Below are 21,780 nucleotides of genomic sequence, written 5' to 3' on the forward strand. Positions count from 1 at the left end.
TTAATAAACAAGTATTTGGAATTTTTCTGTTTTAATTTATAATACGGTAAATACTGATGAATATAAACCACATAAATAAAAACTCTGTTGGGTCCTCAGTAATATTAAAGAGTATAGAGGGGTCCTGAGTCCAAAGTGTTTGCAAACCACTGCTCTCTATACTAATCTCAATCTCTGAAATCTATCCTCCACATCTCAACCCTAAATGACAGATCTAAAATACAATAAATAAAATAAATAAATAAATAAATAAATAAATAAATAAATAAATAAATAAAAATAAATCTGTCCATGTCATCCCCACACAAAATCCTTCATGAAATGTACATCCACCAGAGAATGGATAAATTGCCATATACTCATACAACAGAATACTGGAAAGTAAGTAACATGAGTGAACATGTATCAACGTGAATCTCATAATAGTGTTCAGAAGAAAAAGCAAGTTGAGAATTATTATCTAGTATGATTCCATTTATATAACATTCAAAAACATATAAAATATTCAAAACATGATACTGAAATGGCCATATTGACCTTTTGTCTCTAGCACTTAGCCCAATGTGGGAGGATTCAGTAGATATGCAATGCGTATAAACTAGCTCGATTATATATATAGCTCGACTAGCTATAAACTAACTCGATTATACCCAGTTCATGGGACTTCATACCAATAAGTGAATTAATACAATTCAAATCTCTGATAGGCAAATTCAATTCATCAAACAGTTATTAAGTGCCCAGGGTCGAAAAGGTATTATGTGACACTCTATTAGGCAAAGGATTCAAAGATGAATAAATAAATGAATAAATACCTGGGCACAGAAAACTATGAAAGAGAAAAGCAGATGGGTGTGGGGGAAGGTAACTTGTCTCACCATATATTAAACATTCTATATAAAACCAATGTAATCAACATGATATTGATATATGAATAGACAAACAGATCTGTGCAACAGAAAAGAAAATCCAGAATTATACAATATAATATTAGACAAAGATGTTAAAACTATATGACTATTTTATTTTATTTATTTATTTGAGAGAGAGAGCACGCACACACAATTGGGGGAGAGGCAGAGGGAGAAGGACGAGCAGATTCCCCACTGAGCAGGAAGGCTGATGCTTGGCTCAATCCCAGGACCCTGAGACCATGACCTAAACTGAAGGCAGATGCTTAACTGACTGAGCTTGCCAGGCATCCCTATATGACAATTTTAAAGGCGCTATCATAAGAATGCTTCAATGAACAAGTATAAACATGCTTGAAATAAAATAAGAAAAAGAAGATATAGGGATCCCTGGGTGGCGCAGCGGTTTGGTGCTTGCCTTTGGCCCAGGGCGTGATCCTGGAGACCTGGGATCGAATCCCACGTCAGGCTGCTGGTGCATGGAGCCTGCTTCTCCCTCTGCCTATGTCTCTGCCTCTCTCTCTCTCTCTCTCTCTCTGTGACTATCATAAATAAATAAAAATTAAAAAAAAGAAAAAAGAAAAAGAAGATATAAATAAGAAACAAATGGAAATTTTAGAACTGGAAAATACCATATCTGAAATAAATAATGAAACAGATGGACTCAACAAAATAAAGACAATGGAGAACCAAGTTGGAGGGCTAACAGTTCCTTCCTTTAAGACTTACAAAAAAAATAAATAAAAAAAATACAACAAATGTAGAATAATTGAAATAGTGTGATAGTGTCATGAGGACAGACATAAAGATGAATGGAATATAATTCATTCAAAGCCCAGAAATAAATCAATACATCTATGGTCAATTGATTTTGGACAAAGGTATCAAGACAATTCAAAGGGGAAATAATAGTCTTTTCAAATGATTCTGGGACAACTGGACAGCCACATGAAAAAGAATGAAATTGGACCCTTCCCTCATACCATATGCAAAAGTTGACTTGAAATGGATAAAAGACCTAATGTAATAACCATAACTACAAATCTATTAGAAGAAAACAAAGGTAAATCTTCATGACCTTAAATTATGAATCAGGCAATGATCTCCTAGATATGACACCAAAAGTACAAGCAAATAAAGAAAAAAGTAGATGACATCTGGGTGGCTCAGTGGTTGAGCATCTGCCTTTGGCTCAGTTTGTGATCCAGGGTCTTGGGATGGAGTCCTGCATTAGGCTCTCCGTGGGGAGCCTGCTTCTCCCTCTGCCTATGTCTCTGCCTCTCTCTGTGTGTCTCTCATGAATAAATAAAATCTTTTTTAAAAAGTAGATAAACTGGACTTTTGTTCTTCATAGGACACTCTCATGAAAGTGACAAGAGATAAAATATTTTCAAATCACATATATGATGATAAGGTCTAATAACCAAAATATATAAAGAACTTCTACAACTCAATAATAAAAAAAAACAAATTACCTAATTAAAAAATGGGCAAGTTTTGAATAGACACTTCTACATAAAAAGATATACAAATGTCCAATAAGCACATGAAATGTTCAACATTTACAGTCATTATGGAAACATAAATTAATATCTCAATGAGATACCACTTCACATGTACTAGAATGGCTATAATCACAAAGACAGACAAGAACAAGTGTTGGGGAGGATGTAGAAAAGTTGAGACCCTCATAAATTGCTAGTGGGACTGTAAAATGGTGTAGGTGCTTTAGAAACATTTTGGCAATTCCTCAAGAAGTTAAAACAGAGTTAACATATGACTCAGCAATTCCTTTTGTAGGTATGTACCCAAGAGAACTGAAATTATACATGAACACAAAAACTCATACATGATTGTTCCCAGCAGCATTATTCATTATAGTCAAAAAGTGAAAACAACCCAAATATCTATTAAGATGTTGAAAGGATAAACAAAATGTGGTATATCCATGCAGTGGCATATGATTCAGCCATTTAAAGAATAAGTACTGACAAATGCTATAACATGGATGAACCTTGAAAATATTTTACTGAGTGAAAAAGCCAGACACAAAGGACCAAAAACTGAATGATTCCTTTTATATGAAATACTCAGGACAAATCCATATACAAAGAATGGACAAGGGACACCTGGGTGATTCAGTGGCTGAGCGTCTGCCTTTGGCTCAGGGCGTGATCCTGGAGTCCCTGGATTGAGTCTCACATCAGGCTCCCTGCGTAGAGCCTGCTTCTCCCTCTGGCTCTCTCTGTGTCTCTCACGAATAAATTTTAAAAATCTAAAAAAATGGACAAAGGTGGTTGACAGGGGTGGGAGGAGGAGTGGAAGGAATGAGGAATAACTGCTAATGGGTACAGGATTTCTTTTTGAAGTGATGAAAATTTCCTGGTATTAGATAGTGGTAATGGATACACAACCTTGTAAATATATTTTTTTTAAAAAACTGAACTGCACTGGGGCACCTGGGTGGCTTAGTTGGTTAGGTGTTCAACTCTTGACTATGGCTCAGGTCATGGCCCAGGGTTGTGAGTTCAAGCCCTATGTGGGGCTCTGCACTCTGTGTGGGGCCTACATCAGATCTCCCTCTGCCCCTCCCTCTGCTCCCCTCTCTCTCCTCTAAAAAAAAAAAAAAACAAAGCTGAACTGCACCCTTGTTTTTTAATAATAAATTTATTTTTTATTGATGTTCAATTTGCCAACATACAGAATAACACCCAGTGCTCATCCCATTAAGTGCCCACCTCAGTGCCTGCCATCCAGTCACCCCCACCCCCCACCCTCCTCCCCTTCCACCACCCCTAGTTCGTTTCCCAGAGTTAGGAGTCTTCCATGTTTTGTCTCCCTTTCTAATATTTCCCACTTATTTTTTCTCCTTTCCCCTTTATTCCCTTTCTCACAACCCTGAATCATGACCTGAGCCAAAATCAAGAGTCCAGTGCTTAACGGAGTGAGCCATCCATCCAGGCGCTCCTAACATGTTAAGTTCTATGTTGTGTCAATTACATTCAATTTTTCTAAAAGTACATGTAGCTAAATGAAAATGAAAATACAATATATCAAAATATGTGACAGTTAAATCAGTGCTGAGGGGGAACTTATAGCACTAAATGCTTACATTAGAAAAGAGGGAAATCTGAAATCAGTAATCTAAGCTTCTGTCTCAAGACAGCAAGGAGAAGGAAGGAAAAAGATAAAAGCAAAAGATAAAGTTTCTTTAAAAACTTCAAAAATTGGCAAACCTCCATAAAGACTGACACAGAATAAGAGAAAGCACAAATAAATAATACCAGGAATGAAGCAGAGAATATCAGTAAAGACATGGAAGACATCAAAAGGATAGTAAGGAAATACTACAAACAACTACATAAATTTGACAACTTTGATAAAATAGACCAATTCCTTGAAAAGTATAACTACCATAGCTCACTCTATATGAAACAGATAATTTGAATAGCCTACCGAAGTTTAAGGAAATAAAATGTTAAATTAAAACCTCAAAAAAGAAATCTCCAGGTCCATGTGACTGCACTAGAGAATTCTACCAGTTTTGAGAAAATTTAACATTAATTCTGAAATCAAAGAATGAAAATTAAAAAATCAAGGAAAATCTATATAGACAGACATACTGGGTTCATGGAAAACTCAATAAAGATGTCAGCTTCCCCAAACTGAGACAACTGAGAGCACTTTTTCAAAACACACACTCAGATCCCACCCTAGACCTACAAATTCATAATTCTAGGCATGTATTGTTTAGGGAGGAAAAGTCCTACCCTCACTCCAGGTCATTCTGATTTATAGCCTGCATTGCCAGCCTCCCAGCCACTATCCCTAGAGTCATGGGGCTGAGAGATATATTCTCTTTCTGTCTACCAAAGTGACATCAGCCCAGTGCAAGGGAGTCCATCAACCTTTTCCTGGACCTTCTCACTTGCAGCCTCATCAAGTAATCATGCTTCCCACTGGCCATCATGTGAATTTTCTTGAGGTCCAGTTCTGAGTCAGCTGATATGGAAGGAATATCCCACATAATCAGATCAATACATCATGGGAAGGGGTTGGCTCTGGTGCCACAACCTCCCTTTCTCTTCCCGCCCTCGTGAAACCATCCCAGAGGGGCCCAGGGAAGACCTGTAGGAATGAAAAGTGTCTGTCCTTGCTTCACGGAACACTTATAGCACTTGTCCACCTGGTCCCCAAAGAACATCTCATTCTGGTTAGAGGAGCTGCTCCAGCACTCAAAGAGAGTCAGGTTGGCATTTGTTGGGCGGATCAGGTAGAATATCTTCTCACCCTGAAATAAAAAGAGGTTGAAGTGCCAAAAATATCAAGAGTTTCCAGAAAAATCCTTCAGAGGGTCTCCAAAAGAATATTCTCTCTCATGCCCCAAGACCATGTAATATGACAGAATTCTTTCCCAAACCTATCCAAGAATCATTTTTATGTGAATTTGAAAAACTTCAAAAGGTCCCTTTGTAGTACACTTTGTGCTTTTCAGCTTCTATAAGATTGACAAAAATTATTTGGAAAGGGCATTTCAAACAAAATTGTTCAACTTAGGACAAATGTACCCCCAAAGCTCCTATTTTAGATGCAATACCAAATGAGAAATGGCTTCTACAGATGAATAGATCAATACTACTACTAGCCCTAGGATATTTTTTTCCCTGGGAGATTCTAAATCCACATTATTGATGAATAGAAAATTGAATTTGCCTTTAAATGCCGTTTACAGAGAATGTTGCTTCTCACATTCGCAATCAAAGCTAATAAAAGTTTTAAAGTTCAGTAACTGCTTAAGGACTTCTAGAAGATTATATGTTAAGTGATTATCTGTTGGAAAAACATTTTATTTCTTAATTATGTTTTGCCTGGACAATCACCAGATAGATTATTTGGCAGAAAAGAAACAAAATCCCACTACTACGAAAATATCCCCAACCTACAGCTTGATTAGTTTAACCACTATTTCATGAAAATGAATTTCAATGTAGAAAAGCAACAACACTAAAAATTACCTATTGTACAAGTGAAGAAATTTGAATCAGATCTGTAGGTTAGTTATAGCATTATATCAATATCAATCTTCCGAATTTGATAACTATACTGTGGTTATGTAAGAGAATGCCCTTATTTTCAAGAAATACACTGATTTATCACCAGATAAAGAGACACCACATCTGTAACCGCTCTCAAAAGTTTTAGAAAAAAACAGAACTATTTTATTATGTTTGCTTTAGAGAAAGAATATAATAAAATGGTGACATTGGGAAATCTAAGTGAAGGGCACAAAGGAATTCTACCATTTTGCAATTTTTCTATAAAACAGGAATTATTTTAAAATAAAAAAAGTTAGGGGCACTTGAGTGGCACTGTCATTTAAGTGTTTGACTCTTGGTTTCAGCTCAAGTCATGATCTCATGGTGGTGAGATCAAGCTCCACAAGGGGCTCCACACCCAGTGTGGAGTCTGCTTAAGATTCTCTCTTCTTCTCCCTCTGCCCTTCCTACTTGTGTTCTCTCTCTCTCAAAATAAAATTAAAAAGTTAAATCTAACATTTGCATAATAGTGATTTACATGCTCTAATTTCATGCTAAACCAATGGCAACAACTAGTTTAGGATTCATGATCATTTGGACAAGAGCCATATCCAAATTTTCTGCTCTTTCCCTGGCATTTTGGATAAGAAAAATAAATAGTATGATGGTGGAAAAGAATAAAAATTACTTACGAAATTTGTTTTCCAGACTTCAAAAATCCTTCCATAGTCACTCACAATCAATATGCTAATTACAAAATTTTAACAACCACTAAAAGTGAAACTACCCATGGGACAGTTTATATTTAAAAAATTGTCATATATCTATCTTGATGATAGTGACAGTTATGTGACTACATATAATTGTCAAAACTCATCAAACTATACACTTGGAATAGACTAATTATATCATACACAAATTATGCTTCAATAAAGATGGGGGGAGGGGAAATTTCTCATGTTACCAAGAACTTCTGCAGCAAATACAGACATTTCCATACATAGTGATAGAAGTATGGATTGGCTTAATTAAGATTAACAGTCAGAGAAAACTTTAGGCTATTCAAAAAAATATTAAGCATCGAAACTAGAGACAGTTTATATGGCATATCCACCAAGTACCCAACCCCAATAGAGTAGTTATATGGAAATGTCACCCAAATAGAATCTGGGAGGCAGGTAGACCTCAGCAGCCTATTTTGTGGTGCCACCTGAAACAAACAGGGAGGCCCAAGGCCAGGCTGCCTCTAGAAGTCACATTCATTCCTACCTTGAGGACATGGTACCAGACTGAAGTGCCACCAAAGTCAATGTGGAAGTCTGTATAGCTATCCCGCACACTCATGAGGCAGTACTTCTGCACATTGGGCCTCTCAAATATACACTCCTCTGGCCAGAGGTTCTCCACCCATGAGAGCTTCCGAACAATCTTGGGAGTTTCCACAAGGTTAGAAAGCCTAGCAAGGAAGGGGTGGAAAGTAGATGTCAGTTGATTAGGAATTTAAGGTTAAAGACTGAATAAAATGTTCCCCATCCCAGTGAGAGTCAAGTAAGAAAAAGAAGCTCTTTCCACAGAATCCCCAAGGACAATAAGACCCTTATCTTTGTAAGTCTGGTCAGCATCTTCATTCCACTCAGCTCTAGAAGTCCCAAGTACTAGCTCCACAGCATTTCCCAGTCAAAGGAGATCATTTCCTCTACTAAATGCTCATAGCTCCCCTGACCTGGGTCCACTTATTTGGCAATTGGTCAAAAACAATCATTGTATTGTCTCCATCTCATAGTGTCTTCTTTATGAGGAACCATTAGAGAAACCTCTCAAGGGCTCAGTTTCAGGTAAAGAAGTGCTTCCCCCAAACATCTGCGTGTTTTTACCTTATATAAAACCACAAACCTTATAATTTTGCACTCCCCTCCCTTTCCTGACCTTCAGGAAATTCACAGAAAACTCTACAGTCCTTCTCTACCAACTATCCAAACACTCATACATATATTTTGTGTACAGATTACCCACCAGATACATTCTATTTTCCCACTTTTATTTTCCTTTGGTTCTAATTTTGTCTATTTTTTTCCCCCTCTGTATCTCTGGAAGCTAATTCAAATAGTCTTTCAATATGAAGTGAGTTACAAACATACATTTTTAAAAAAATCCTCAGGTTGTTAACTCCGTCAGGTTGTTAACTCCATATGTTAAAAACAACAGCAAGGGTTTTAATGGTACTACAGTTATGTAAGATGTTGCCATTCACGGGAACTAGCTTAAGAATACACAGGACCTCTCTGCATATTTTTTGCAACTTCCTGTAAATCTCTAATGTCAAAATTGAAAGTTAAAAAAGTAATCAGACAGTAGCTTTCTAAGTGCAAAAAGATATGTTACAATTTTAGGAGATTTCCTACAGTTCTGAGCACAGAGAAGACTACATGTATCTACTGAGTGCATGAGTTCACACAGAATCATTTAAAGGTTATCAGCTTTTTTTTTTTCTTTTAAATCTAAGAAACCTTATCCTTAGAGAAACTACTTGGAATTAATTCAGCAAGTCTATTTCCAGGAACAGAGGACCTATCCTTGGAGTTAAACAGTGACCATGCCACAATCTAAATCCCAAAAAAGGTCATAGAAAGCTGTCCTAGGTCTTGAAGGAGACAAAAAATAATTAAAATAGGTACTGTATTCTCTATTCAATTGATAAAAACTGTAGAAGAGAAACACAATTTGGTTGTCATAATGTGACCCATCTACCCTAGAACGTGTAAAATAGCTCATCATCCCAAAGGAAGAAACGACCAAGAGGAAGGGAAAGGGACACTTATACTCAGTATATCACAAGTTCCAGGACTTTGTTAGGCTTTTTACTTACCCCTGCCCCTCCTACCTGGTATCAGAGAATTCCAAACTAATGACGTTGAGGACTTTTTCCCTCTTCCCACTATAGTAATACTTCACAAAATCACCAAGCTTCATCTTGCAGTCGGCCTGGCGGGTCACATCAATCACATCAATCTCTTTGTCAGAACCTAGAATAAAGGGATGAGTTCTGTACCAAGTGGTCTTGGACCAGGGAAGCCTCCCTCCCCTCCTCACCTGTCCCTAGAATGGACAGACACTCAAAACTTCTCACCTCAGACACTATATTTCTGTGTGCATGTTTGGGAGGCAGGGGTAGGAATCCCTCACACTCTCCTTAGATCTATGTGCTGGGTCCAGGCCTGCTAGAGCAACAGAACAGCCTGACATACAGCCTCACTCATGATATAATCCACATGCCTGGGCCCAATTTCCTCACTTCTCTTCCTATCTCCAAAAACTCATGCCCAGAAGACAACTGGAACATGAGGGTGAAAGTCAAAGGTTTTCTCATCTCAACAGTAGAGAGACCACCAAGATCCCTGGAATTCCCCAGGTAAGAAAAAGGTCGGGAGGGGGTGGTGCTCAGCCTGGGGGGTTGTGGCCTATGAGGAGGAAAAGGAAAAGAAAAGCAGGATTTTGGTTCTAGTTTTGCCAAAGAATGACTCTGGATAAATCACTTTACCTCAGATTTCCAAGATGACTGAAAAGAAATGCAAAGGTAAACTGGAGGGGAAGAGTCACAGGACTTGATGGGAATAAACAATGTCACAGTTAAAAGGGTCCATGATGCTTACCAACATAGTGTTCCACATCCCTCACAGTGAATGATGGTGAGGGTAACGTCATCCCCAATCCATCCTTCTTCAAGACTAGGATGGGCACACTGAAGCTATTCTCTTCCAGAAATTCCACAGTCAGCTGACTTCCAGTGGGCTTCAGAATCACTTCATCTGAGCTGTGGGCCACATGAGAGAAAGACTGAGCCCCAGAGGCTCTGCCACTGAAGGCCTCATTGATGCTGCCATTCAGCCAAGAGGTGGGGCATTCCTTCGTGGACCTTAAGGTGGGTTAGCAACTAATGGCATACACCTCATGTGCCAAGGAAGAAATGACCTATCCTAGGCAAGGAGCCTGGTCATTGGCAGAGGCGGGGAGCTTAACCAAGGATATTTTGTCAATAGGGTACTCTTCTTTGGATGGCAAAAGAAAAAATCAGCCAACAGCCTGCTCAGAAAAAAAAAAAAGATGTATCTGCAAATTTAACTAATTTACTCAAACCCAAAGCAGCATCACCCATTTAAAAAATTGACAAAGGGATGCCTGAGTGGCTTAATGGTTGAGCATCTGCCTTCGGCTCAGGGTGTGATCCCGGAGTCCCGGGATGGAGTCCTGCATTGGGCTCCCCACAGGGAGCCTGCTTCTCCCTCTGCCTATATCTCTACCTCTCTCTCTGTCTCTCATGAATAAATAAAGTCTTTTTAAAAATTAAAAAAATATATATTGGCAAATAGAAAAGACTAATATGCAAATGACATATCCAATAAAGGGTTAGTATCCAAAATATACAAAGAACTTACAAAACTCAACACAAAAAAACACAAGTAATCCAATTTAAAAATGGGCAGAAGACATGTCAAAGAAGACATACACATGGCCAACAGACACATGAAAAGATGTTCAACATCACTCATCACCAGAGAAATGCAAATCCAAAATATAGTGAGATATCACCTCACACCTGTCAGAATGGCTAAAATCAAAAATAAAAGAAACCAGTGTTGGCAAGGATGTGGACAAACACACCACAAGGAACCCTTATGCACTGCTGATGGGAATAGAAACTGGTGCAGCCACTATGGAAAACACTATGAAGTGCCTCAAAAAAATAAAAATAGAACTACCATATGATCCAGTAATCACTCTAGTGGGTATTTTGCCCAAAGAATACAGAAACACTAATTCAAAAGGGTATATACACCCTTATATTTATTGCCGCATTATTTAAAATAGCCAAATTATGGAAGCAGCCTAAGTGTCATTCAATAGACAAATGAATAGGAGCAGCTGGGTGGCTCAGTCAGTTAAGCATCTGCCTTCAGCTCAGGTCATGATCCCAGGGTCCTGGGATCTAGCCCCAAGTCAGGGTCCCTGCTCAGCAAGGAGTGCTTCTCCCTCTGCCCCTCCCCCTCGCTCATGCTGTCAAATAAATAAACACAATCTTTAAAAATAATACATAGGGGCACCTGGGTGGCTTAGTGGTGAGCATCTGCCTTTGGCTCAGGTCATGATCCCAGGGTCTTGGGATGGAGTCTTGCATCAGGCTCCAGGGAGCCTGCTTCTCCCTCTGCCTATGTCTCTGCCTCTTTGTGTATCTCATGAATAAATAAATAAAATCTTTTAAGAACACGTAAAAAAATAAAAATAGTATTTTTAAAAACTAGATAAATGGATAAAGAAGATGTGCTATCCATCTATCTATATATCTATCCACACACACACACACACACACACACACACATACAATAACTATTATTCAACCATAAAAAGGAATGAAATCTTGCCTTTTGCAATGACATGGATGGACCTACAGAGTATAATGCTAAGGGAAATAAATCAGTCAGAGAAAGACAAATACCATATGAATTTACTTACATATAGAATTTAAGAAACAAAACAAAGGAAAAATGAAGAGACAAACCAAAGAACAGACTCTTAACTATAGAGAACAAACTGATGGCTACCAGAGGGGAGATAGGTGGGGGATTGGTGAAATAAGTGACAAGGATTAAGACTACACTTATTATGATGAGTACTGAGTAATGCATAGAATTGTTGAAATCACTATATCATACACCTGAAACTAATATAACACTGTATGTTAACTACAGTGGAATTAAAATAAACTTAAAAAAGAAAAAATGATAAGACTGATTAAAAAAAACAATTTTTACAACCACTTTCTCAACACATACTTAGTTAACTAGAAAACATTTTTAAAAAACCATGCTGGAGAAAGATAAACTATTGACCAAGTTGTGTTGAAACAAACATCTGGAAAAATATTAAGCTCAATGTCTATCTCATTCTTTATATAATTCTAGATGGATCTAAGATTAAATTGAAAAAAATGAAGTCATAGAATAGCAGAAAAAAACATGAGACCAGGCCCAGTAGTAATTTAAAATAGTAATAAATAAAATTGACTACATAAAAATTAAAAATTAAGATTAAAATTTCCTACAAGGAAACTCTGGAGTGCATATACCTTTTTGAATTAGTGTTTTCATCAACATTTTTAAAGCATATGGTCTTTGATCTAGCAATTTCGCTTTTAGGTAGTAAAGCTACACATATACTTATCCACATATGCAAAAACTTAAGTACAAAGACATTCACTGCAGCACTTTTTTCTAACACCAAAATATTAGAATCAATTTAAATGTTCATTAATAGAAGACTGGTTAAATAAATTATATATCCCTACAATGGAATACTAAACATCCATGAAAAATGAAAAACATCTGTATATGCTGTTATGGATTAATCTCCAAGATATATAATTTAGGCTAAAAAAAGCAAGATGCAGAATACAGAGTGTATTTATGCTTTTTTTAAAAAGCAGGATACACACACACACACACACAAAGACGTTTATTTAAGCAAAACCTATTTCTTAAAAAATGCACAAGACGTTGGTAACTAGGGAAGGGATCTGAGGGAGTAGAAAGGAGACTCGCTGCCCCTGAAAAAACAAATCAAGGAATATTAAGTTGAAGATACATAATTCTAAATAACATTTCAATTACAGGAAAGCTGAAAATGGTTGCATGAATTAAAAACTAAGCAAAAGAGAGCGCTTTATTCATTTCTTTTCTAATTCATTTTTGTTCATGTAATTTATTTTTAATAAGCCCATTTTAATATTTTTAAAAGGGAAAACACCACCTGGCTGGCTCAGTCAGTACAGCATGTGACTCTTGATCTCAGGGTTGTGAGTTCATGTCTCATTTTGGGCACAGAGTTTAATTCAGAAATAAAAATTAAAAAATTAAAAAAAACAGATTAAAAAGGAAAAATTTTTTGGATTTAAAAGAAATACATGATCACTCAAACATTTAAATTTTAAAGAGCTTCCTTTTAAATAGTGAAAGGGACTCTAAGGGAAAGGAGGGAAACTTAGTGGGGGAAAAATTAGAGAGGAAGACAAACCATGAGAGACTCCCAACTCTGGGAAACAAAAGGTTGCAGAAGGGGAGGAGTGTGGGGGGATGGGGTAACTGAGTGATGGGCACTAAGGAGGGCACTTGATGGGATGAAAACTGGGTGTTATACTATATGTTGGAAAATTAAATTTAAATAAAGTATTTTTTAAAGATTGATTTATTTATTTATGATAGACATAGAGAGAGAAAGAGAGAGAGGCAGAGACACAGGAGGAGGGAGAAGCAGGCTCCATGCCGGGAGCCTGACATGGGACTCGATCCCGGGCGCTAAACCACTGAGCCACCCAGGGATCCCCAATAAAATATTTTTTAAAAAGAGTTTCCTTTTCTCTAAATGAGAGAATTAAACTTTCTGATCTTTAGACTCTTAGTTGAAGCATTTCTTGGGTGCATGCAAATACCCTCTCCTAAGAGGCAAAAACTGATTCCCAATCTACCAGAAGTTTTTACAAGTGGACATTAACATACACTGCATGTCAAATGAAACTCTAACAATGTTTCTTAGAAAATGACTAAAACAGAAGATCCCTCCCCAGAGGGAACAGGCAGAGCCCTGCAGACATTCCCAAGTCAGGGAGGCATCTGATAGGGCAGCCAGTGGGAAAATTGGAAAGAGACAGATCCTAGCTTCCCAGAGCCCTGGCATGTACCAACCCTCACCTGTCAAAGGTCCTACTCCGGAGCTCTCGAATGAATGTAGGGCTTCCAGTCTTCACTGGTTTCCCCTTGTGTGTATCGTGCCCTTTTGAAGATACACGGCGTTTTTTCACTAAGCCAGAAAAGACAGAGACTGTGAGTCAGAATGGCCATGAGCTATGTATGGTTCCAGGAATAAAGGCCTCAACAGATCCTGATTCTCTTCCAATCTAACAACCTCTTGGAGCACCTGGAGCCAACGAGGCCCTCACAAACTCAAGGAAAGTTCCTAGTGAGTTTGAGGTTTCCTCCAGGGGAAGTCCCTAGGGAGGTAAAGCTCTGTACTTCTGCCCTCTCAGTGGGGCAGCTGCTAGCCTGTGGGGCCTGCACAGGCTTTTGCTATTTCCCAAGTGCTCAGGCAAAGGCAATCTCCCTTCCAAGTTTCCTTAGCTTTGTCTCACCTCTGGACCACCTTCTCTTGGAAACCTCAAGATCTACTTACTAATGGAGGGCCCATGTAAGACTTCACAGTTGGGGCAGTGGTAGAGGTCAATGTCAGCAGCCTTTTCCTCTTCAACACCAACACAACTAGAAAAGAGAAAAATCGGCCAAGGTTTATGAAAATGTTATTTTTCATAAGGTCTAGAACTGTGCTGTCCAGTACACATAGCTATTTACATTTCGATTATTTCAAGTTATATAAAATTTTAAATGCACTCCCTACATCATACTAGCTATATTTCAAATTCTCAGTAGCCACATGTGGCTACAAGTTACCATACCGGGCAGATTATCAAACATATTAATACAAAAAGTATATTGAACAATGCTGCTCTAAAACAATTATATCATGGGGGCGCCTGGGTGGCTCAGTGGGTTAAGAGTCCAACTCTTGGTTTTAGCTCAGGTCATGATCTCAGGGTCATGGATTGAGCCCCATGTCAGGCTCCACACTCAGTGAGGAGTCCACTTCAGGATTCTCTATCCCTCTGTTCCTCCCCCACTCACATATGCTCTCTCTCTCTGAAATAAAGAAATAAAATCTTTGAAAAATAATAAAAAATAAAACAATTATAACAGAGCTAAAAATGTACACAGCAAGCTTCATTAAGATTCAGAATGGTGGGTACCCTGTGGCTCAGCAGTTTAGTGCCATCTTTGGCCCGGGGTGTGATCCTGGAGACCCAGGATCAAGTCCCACATTAGGCTCCCTGCATTGGAGCTTGCTTCTCCCTCTGCCCGTGTCTCTCATGAATAAATAAATAAAATCTTCTTTTTTAAAAAAAAGACTCAGAATGGTAGGGGTACCTGATGGCTCAGGGGTTGAACATCTGCCTTTGTCTCAGGTTGTAGTCCCGGGGTCCTGGGATCAAGTCCTGCATCGGGCTCCCTGGGGGGAACCTGCTTCTCCCTCTGCCTATGTCTCTGCCTCTCTCTCTCTCTCTCATGAATAAACAAACAAAAAAATCTTTAAAAAAAACTCAGAATGGTCAAGGGGCGTCTGGGTGGCTCAGTCTGTTAACTGGCTCACACACTCACTCTCTCTCTCTCAAATAAATAAATAAATCTTTTTTTAAAAAGACTCAGAATGGTTAAAGCTATAAGAGATTCTAGAACAGTGCCATCCCATAGAAATATAATGTGAGGGACGCCTGGGTGACTCTGGTTGAACATCTGCCTTTGACTCAGAACGTGATTCCATGGCCCAGGATCGAGTCCCAAATCAGGCTCCTTATGGTGAGCCTGCTTCTCCCTCTGCTTATGAATCTGCCTCTGTCTCTCATGAATGAATAAATAAAATCTTTTTAAAAAAAGAAATATAATGTGAGCCAAATATGTACATTTAAATGTTCTAATAGCCACATTAAAAAGGTAAAAAGAAACAGATAAAATTAATTTTAGTAAGATTTATTTTAACCAATATATCCAAAATATTCTTACTTCAACATATAATCAAAAACTTAAACTTTACTGAGCTATTTTACTTGACTGAATGAAAAGAATTGAAAAGAGTATTTTAATTGATAGTGGTTCTGAGTGAAGTATAACAAGTAATCATTTTTCTCTTATTTGTATTTTTTAATTCTCTACAATGAACATGTGTTACTTATTTCATACTGTAATGTCTAAAAAATATTTAATTTTGAAAATTTGAGTTTGCATGTCTGTGAGGTGGTAATCTTACAAAACTAAACCCGTCCTAACCAAAGAAGTCATCAACAGCCCTCCTAATAACTCTGGCTAAGATCAAATTCCTAAATTACTTGGACAGCCATACACAGCAGGGAGCATTAAAAAATAGGGCAGAACTCTGTTTTGTCCAAGATCATGTTCATAAACTGACTTCCTGGGATCAGGACCCTACCACCATCCCAATCGATAATCCTATGCCTATAAAACCTGCTGCATATCAATAAACTGAGGATATCACCATCAATTTGGCAGAATTTTTTTTTTAAGGGCTCAGAGAATGTATAATAAAAGTGCTTAGCACGGTGAGCACAGAGAAGCACACCTCACCTTTCACCTGCTTCAACTTTCTTTAAATATATTCCAGAGGCCCTGTAGCATTCATTAACTCACTTCCCTGGCCTCTATGCTTTCTGTCTCACACCCTGTTGGCCTTGGACACTGCTCATTAAGGAACCCCTCCAGTTTCTCTCTCCTAAACTCTCATCCCATATAGCTATATGTGTTTTCTACCCCCAAACTTCCACTGGTCATCAGCATTTCTCTTGTACCTCCAGCAACCCCATTCCTTGGTAAACAAACTTCTCTAATTGACATCCCCTACAACAAACCTCTTCTTCACCATCCTGGCTTAACTGATGGAAGCTTCTCCTAGGAAAAAGCCATTTTCTCTATAGGAGTGCCATATTGTGTGGTCCACAGACTAATGCTGATCTGTAAGCTGTTTACTACAGATCTGTCATAAGTACAAAAAGTCAGAGTAAGCATCCAATAACTTTTATGGCAATTTGGCTGAGTAATTTTATGGCTATTGTTGAATCTAACAATAAAAAATTGGGATTTGTGGGATCCCTGGGTGGCGCAGCGGTTTGGCGCCTGCCTTTGGCCCGGGGCGCGATCCTGGAGACCCGGGATCGAATCCCACGTCGGGCTCCCGGTGCATGGAGCCTGCTTCTCCCTCTGCCTATGTCTCTGCTTCTCTCTCTCTCACTGTGTGCCTATCATAAATAAATAAAAAAATTAAAAAAAAAAAAACTGAAATGTGTTTAAAAAAAAAAATTGGGATTTGTATTTTGTATAGCTTTTTTTTTTGTTCAACCACTTTTCTAGCAATTCAATTTTTATTTTACCAAATGATTGGTCCATTATGAATTGGAAATTTAAAGAAACAAACAAACCTGGTCCTTAGCCACAAAATGCCTAAGAAGCACTGTGGTACAGCCCTGTCAGGCAGAAGTTGTGCTTTCTACCAGACCCTTATAACTCAGGGCTGTGCTGGGGGTAGATATTCCCCTCATTCTCCAGTGAGACTTTGAGAACAACTCTCCTCTACCCCTATGGAAGATCTCTTACTCTTCTGGGCTTCATATCATCTAGCCATGCCTCTTCCCACTCCTCTTTATCATCAGCTACTCAATTCCCCAACATACTCCTTTTCACTCATTAAAGAACCTGCTCACAGTTTCCTCTCCATCCTAAGTCCTGCCAATATCCCACATGACATCAGTACTGATGCAGAGGCCCAACATTCTGGCCCCTTAGCTATTTGACATTCTCTTTTTTTTTATTATTTTTTTCATTTTTTTTTTTATTTATGATAGTCACAGAGAGAGAGAGAGAGAGAGGCAGAGACACAGGCAGAGGGAGAAGCAGGCTCCATGCACCAGGAGCCCGACGTGGGATTCGATCCCGGGTCTCCAGGATCGCGCCCTGGGCCAAAGGCAGGCGCCAAACTGCTGCGCCACCCAGGGATCCCGCTCTTTGACATTCTCATCTTCAGATGCTGCTGTCCCTACTCCCCCTTCAGCTATCAATTCTCATGGTCATCACCCAGACCTTATCAACACTTGCAACTGCTCCACATCTGGTATATGAAATTCATACATCACACAATGTGACCATAAGTAATCATCTAGCTCTCATTCATTTCACCTGTTCTTTGCCTTTAAAACCCCTTGATCCTGCTTTTCATCTATTCTTAACTTCACCCTTCTTCCCCAATCTAGCTTAGATTCCAGCATTCCTCACTATAGCTATTTTCCTATAAATATCCTCAAGTCCCTTGCTCCACTGCCTTTCCATCACTCACCATGTGCAAATTCCAACCTTGACACAATCCAACTATGTAACACTAGACTATTGGACATGGATAGAGAAAAATCACCCATTGGATTGGTGCCACAATAAATTCACACTGTCCAAAATATCTGAGTCACAGAATAGCCAACACAATATTGAATGAAAACAACAAAGTTGAAAGACTGATGCTACCTAACTTCAAGACTTACTAAAAGCTACAGTAATCAAGACAGTGTGGTAGTGATGAAAGATAGACAAACAGATCAACAGGACAGGACAGAGATCCCAGAAATAGATCCACATAAATACAGTCAACTAATCCTTGACAAAAGAGAAAAGGTAGAAGATAGTTTTTTCAACAAATGGTACTAGAACAACTGGACATCTACATGCAAATGAATGAATCTAGACAGACCTTGTACACATCACAAAAATGAACTGAAAATGGATCACAGACCTAAATGTAAAATGCAAAACTATAGCACTCCTAGAAGATAACAGGATAAAAACCTAGATGAGCTTGGGTACAGCAATAATGATGTTTTAGATGTAACACTGAAGGCATAATCCATGAAAAGGAGGAATTGATAAAATAGACTTAGTAAAAATTAAAACCCTGATCTTTATTTTTTTTATTTTTTATTATTTATGATAGTCACAGAGACACAGGCAGAGGGAGAAGCAGGCTCCATGCACCGGGAGCCCGATGTGGGATTCGATCCCGGGTCTCCAGGATCGCGCCCTGGGCCAAAGGCAGGTGCCAAACCGCTGCGCCACCCAGGGATCCCTAAAACCCTGATCTTTAAAAGACACTGTCAAGAAAATGAAAGGACAAGCCAAAGACTGGAAGTAAATAGTTGCATAAGACATATCTGATAAAGGATGTTATCCAAAATATACAAAGAACTCTTAAAAATTAACAATAAACAAACCTGATTGGAAAAAAAAATGGGCAAAAAGATCTCTATAGAAACCTCACCAAAAAAAAAAAAAAAGAAACCTCACCAAAGAAGATATGCAGATGGAAAATAAGCATATGAAAAGGTGCTCTACATCATATTTCATTAGGGAAACGTTAATTAAAACAACAAGATATCACTATACATCTATCACAATACCCAAAACTCAGAACACTGACACGACCAAATGCTGATAAGGAGGCAGAGGAAAAGGAACTCTCATTCATTGCTGGTGGGAATGCAAAAATGGTACAGCCATTTTGGAAGACAGTTTGGCAATTTCTTACAACACTGAACATACTCTTAACATACAATCCATCAATCACATTCCTTGGCATTTACTCAAAGGAATTGAAAACTATATCCATACAAAAACCTACACATGGATGTTTATAACAGCTTTATTCATAACTGCCAAAATTTGGAAGCAGCTAAGATGTAGGTGAATGGATAAACTGTGGTACAACCAAACAATGAAATGTTTATTCAGCGCTAAAAAGAAATGAGCTATCAAGCCATGAAAAGGCATGGAGGAAACTTAAATGCATATTACTAAGTGACAGAAGCCAATCTGAAAAGGCTACTACACATTCTGTGATTCTAACTATATGATATTCTGGAAAAGGTAAAACCATCGGGATGGTAAAAACATCAGCCATTGCCAGAGGTTAGGAGGGGGAGAGAAACAAACAGGGAAAGCACAGAGAATTTTTTTAGGGCAGTGTAACTATCTGTATGATATGAAAAAGCTATAATGGTAGATTCATGTCATTATACATTTGTCCAAACCCATAGAATTGTACACCACCAAGAGTAGATACTGATGTAAACTATGGATTTTGGGTGATAATCATGTGTCAACGTAGATTTGTCAATGGTAAATATTCCTACTCTGGTGAGGAATATTGACAATGGGAGAGGCTACAAATGTGAATCCGTGCAAATCCATGGGACTATAACGAGCAGGGGTCTGATGTGATCTTAATTATGTCTCTGGCTGCTCCTTCTGTTTCCCACTGCACTCTTTTTCTCCTGCCCACTCCTTTAAAGGTTGATGTTTCCTAGGCCTTCGTGTCTAGGCATTCTTCTTTCCTTATTTTCCCCTGTTGATCTTACTGCCAGAGTTTCATGTGCCCTCTACACACCTGTAACAGCATGCCAGATGCCTCTGAGTTTCAGACCCCTCCCTCGAAATGCCTCCCAGAACTTCTACTAGATAGCCTCCTTACATATTTCAAATTTCACAAAGGTAAATTCAATTTCTCCCTCTGCCTGCACCCTAAACCTGCTCCCTCTCTTGGCAATTGGCACTATAACCTCAGACTGCCTGGGTTTATATCCTGTCTGTACCTGCCATTATTGGCTGTGGGATCTTGGGCTATTACCTCTCTGTGCCTCAGTTTTCTCATCCCTAAAGTGGGGATAAAAACTGTATGTACATCATAAGGTTATCAAAAATAAATGAGTTAATCCATATAAGGTGTTTACAATAGTGCCTGGTACACTGTAAGTGCTCTGTATGTGTTGCTATTGCCATTCAAGTTACCATTATGTCCTATCATTCTATCTCCTGATTAGATATCAACTGTGCCCTGCTGTCATCCTTACCCCCCCTGCCCTGATCCAGGCCCCTATTATATCTAACTGGCAGGATTACTCTCCTGCCCTCCTAAGTGGGTCCCTAGCCTCTACTCTGTCCTCACCCAACTGGTTCTCCAAAACAGAGCCAAAGTGATCATTTTAAAAACACAAATTTGATCCTGTCAATCCTTGTTGAGAACCTCTCACAGGCTTCCTGGTTTTCTTAAGGTAAAGTATAAGCTTACCATAGTCTAAAAGGCCTTGCCTCTCTGGCCTTACCTCTGGCCTCTGGCATCAGCTACACAATTTGTGAGACCCGGTGCAACTGAAAATCAGGCGCCCCCTATTCATAAAACAGCAAAAAAAAAAAAAAAAAAAACCTTTTTCCTTTCTTCTGCAGTCTCTCTCAACTTGTCATGGGGCTTTTTATTTGTTATTTATTGTCATGCTCCCTTGGCATGAGGAAACTCAAGGGGCAAGCACAGGCCACTCCCTGTGACTCAGTGCATAGGATGGATGCACCTAACCCTAACTCTCTTGCACCTGCACCCAGGCCTAGTACCCTAAGCAGCCAACCAAGAACCTGTTTAGGGAGTGGGGAGGCAGAAGGAGGGGAGGACCACATATGAGCTAAAGCTCTAAGTCCCTAGGACACACTCCATTGTCCCACTGAATTTCATAAAGAAAACATAAATTCAAAGGTAAAGTTGTTAAGAATTTCAAGACAACAACCACAGAGCATTAAACCTCAAGCATGGGGTCTCCCTCCAAATATGAGGCTCTGTGTGACTGGTCACATGCCCATGAAGTCAGCCTTGCTCTAAAAACCCAGCTGGACTCTCAGTGCCATGCTTTTCTGGTTTCTGGGTCTCATCACACATAGTTCCCTGTGCCTAGAACATTCCTGCTCTTCCTCTTCCCTGCCACCATGGCACCACATGAACACTATCCCTATTTCAACACTCACGATGTAGACTTGCAACTGCTCATTTACTTGCTATCTGTCCCGACTACTTTTGACAGAAAGCATTGGTCTTGCTCACCAGAAGTCTTCCCCTTATCCATCTCCCAGATCTGTTTTATTTATTCTTCAATTCAACAAACATTCATTGGGCTAGATAATTCCTCACATCAGGAGGACAGATGGATGAAAATCAGACTTCTGGCTGCACTGTCTCAATAATTATCACCTGGGACCAAGGGTGCCTATGTGCTAACTTGCTTCCTTAGTGAAGAGGCCAATTATCACAGCACCAGGTCTCAAAATTAAGATGAGTTATCCCCAGCATGTGTACCAGAGAGTCTTGTC

The 21,780-nt window shown here is 38.9% G+C and overlaps 1 protein-coding gene across 4 annotated transcripts in view; it reads right to left on the reverse strand.

Annotated features, from left to right (window-relative positions):
* Positions 1-21,780, reverse strand: part of PHF8 (PHD finger protein 8) — a 109,682-nt gene that overhangs the window by 57,286 nt on the left and 30,616 nt on the right. For all 4 annotated transcript variants that reach the window (XM_025989164.2, XM_025989165.2, XM_072743378.1 and 1 more), the window contains 6 exons: positions 14,165-14,250; positions 13,687-13,795; positions 9,598-9,758; positions 8,829-8,970; positions 7,217-7,403; positions 5,040-5,202 (listed from right to left, as the gene is read on the reverse strand). In XM_025989164.2, coding sequence (XP_025844949.1) covers positions 5,040-5,202; positions 7,217-7,403; positions 8,829-8,970; positions 9,598-9,758; positions 13,687-13,795; positions 14,165-14,250 — 848 coding nt within the window. The remainder of the gene's footprint in view (positions 1-5,039; positions 5,203-7,216; positions 7,404-8,828; positions 8,971-9,597; positions 9,759-13,686; positions 13,796-14,164; positions 14,251-21,780) is intronic.

The sequence above is a fragment of the Vulpes vulpes genome, chromosome X (genome assembly GCF_048418805.1).
Source record: "Vulpes vulpes isolate BD-2025 chromosome X, VulVul3, whole genome shotgun sequence".
In the NCBI taxonomy this organism is placed as follows: domain Eukaryota; kingdom Metazoa; phylum Chordata; class Mammalia; order Carnivora; family Canidae; genus Vulpes; species Vulpes vulpes.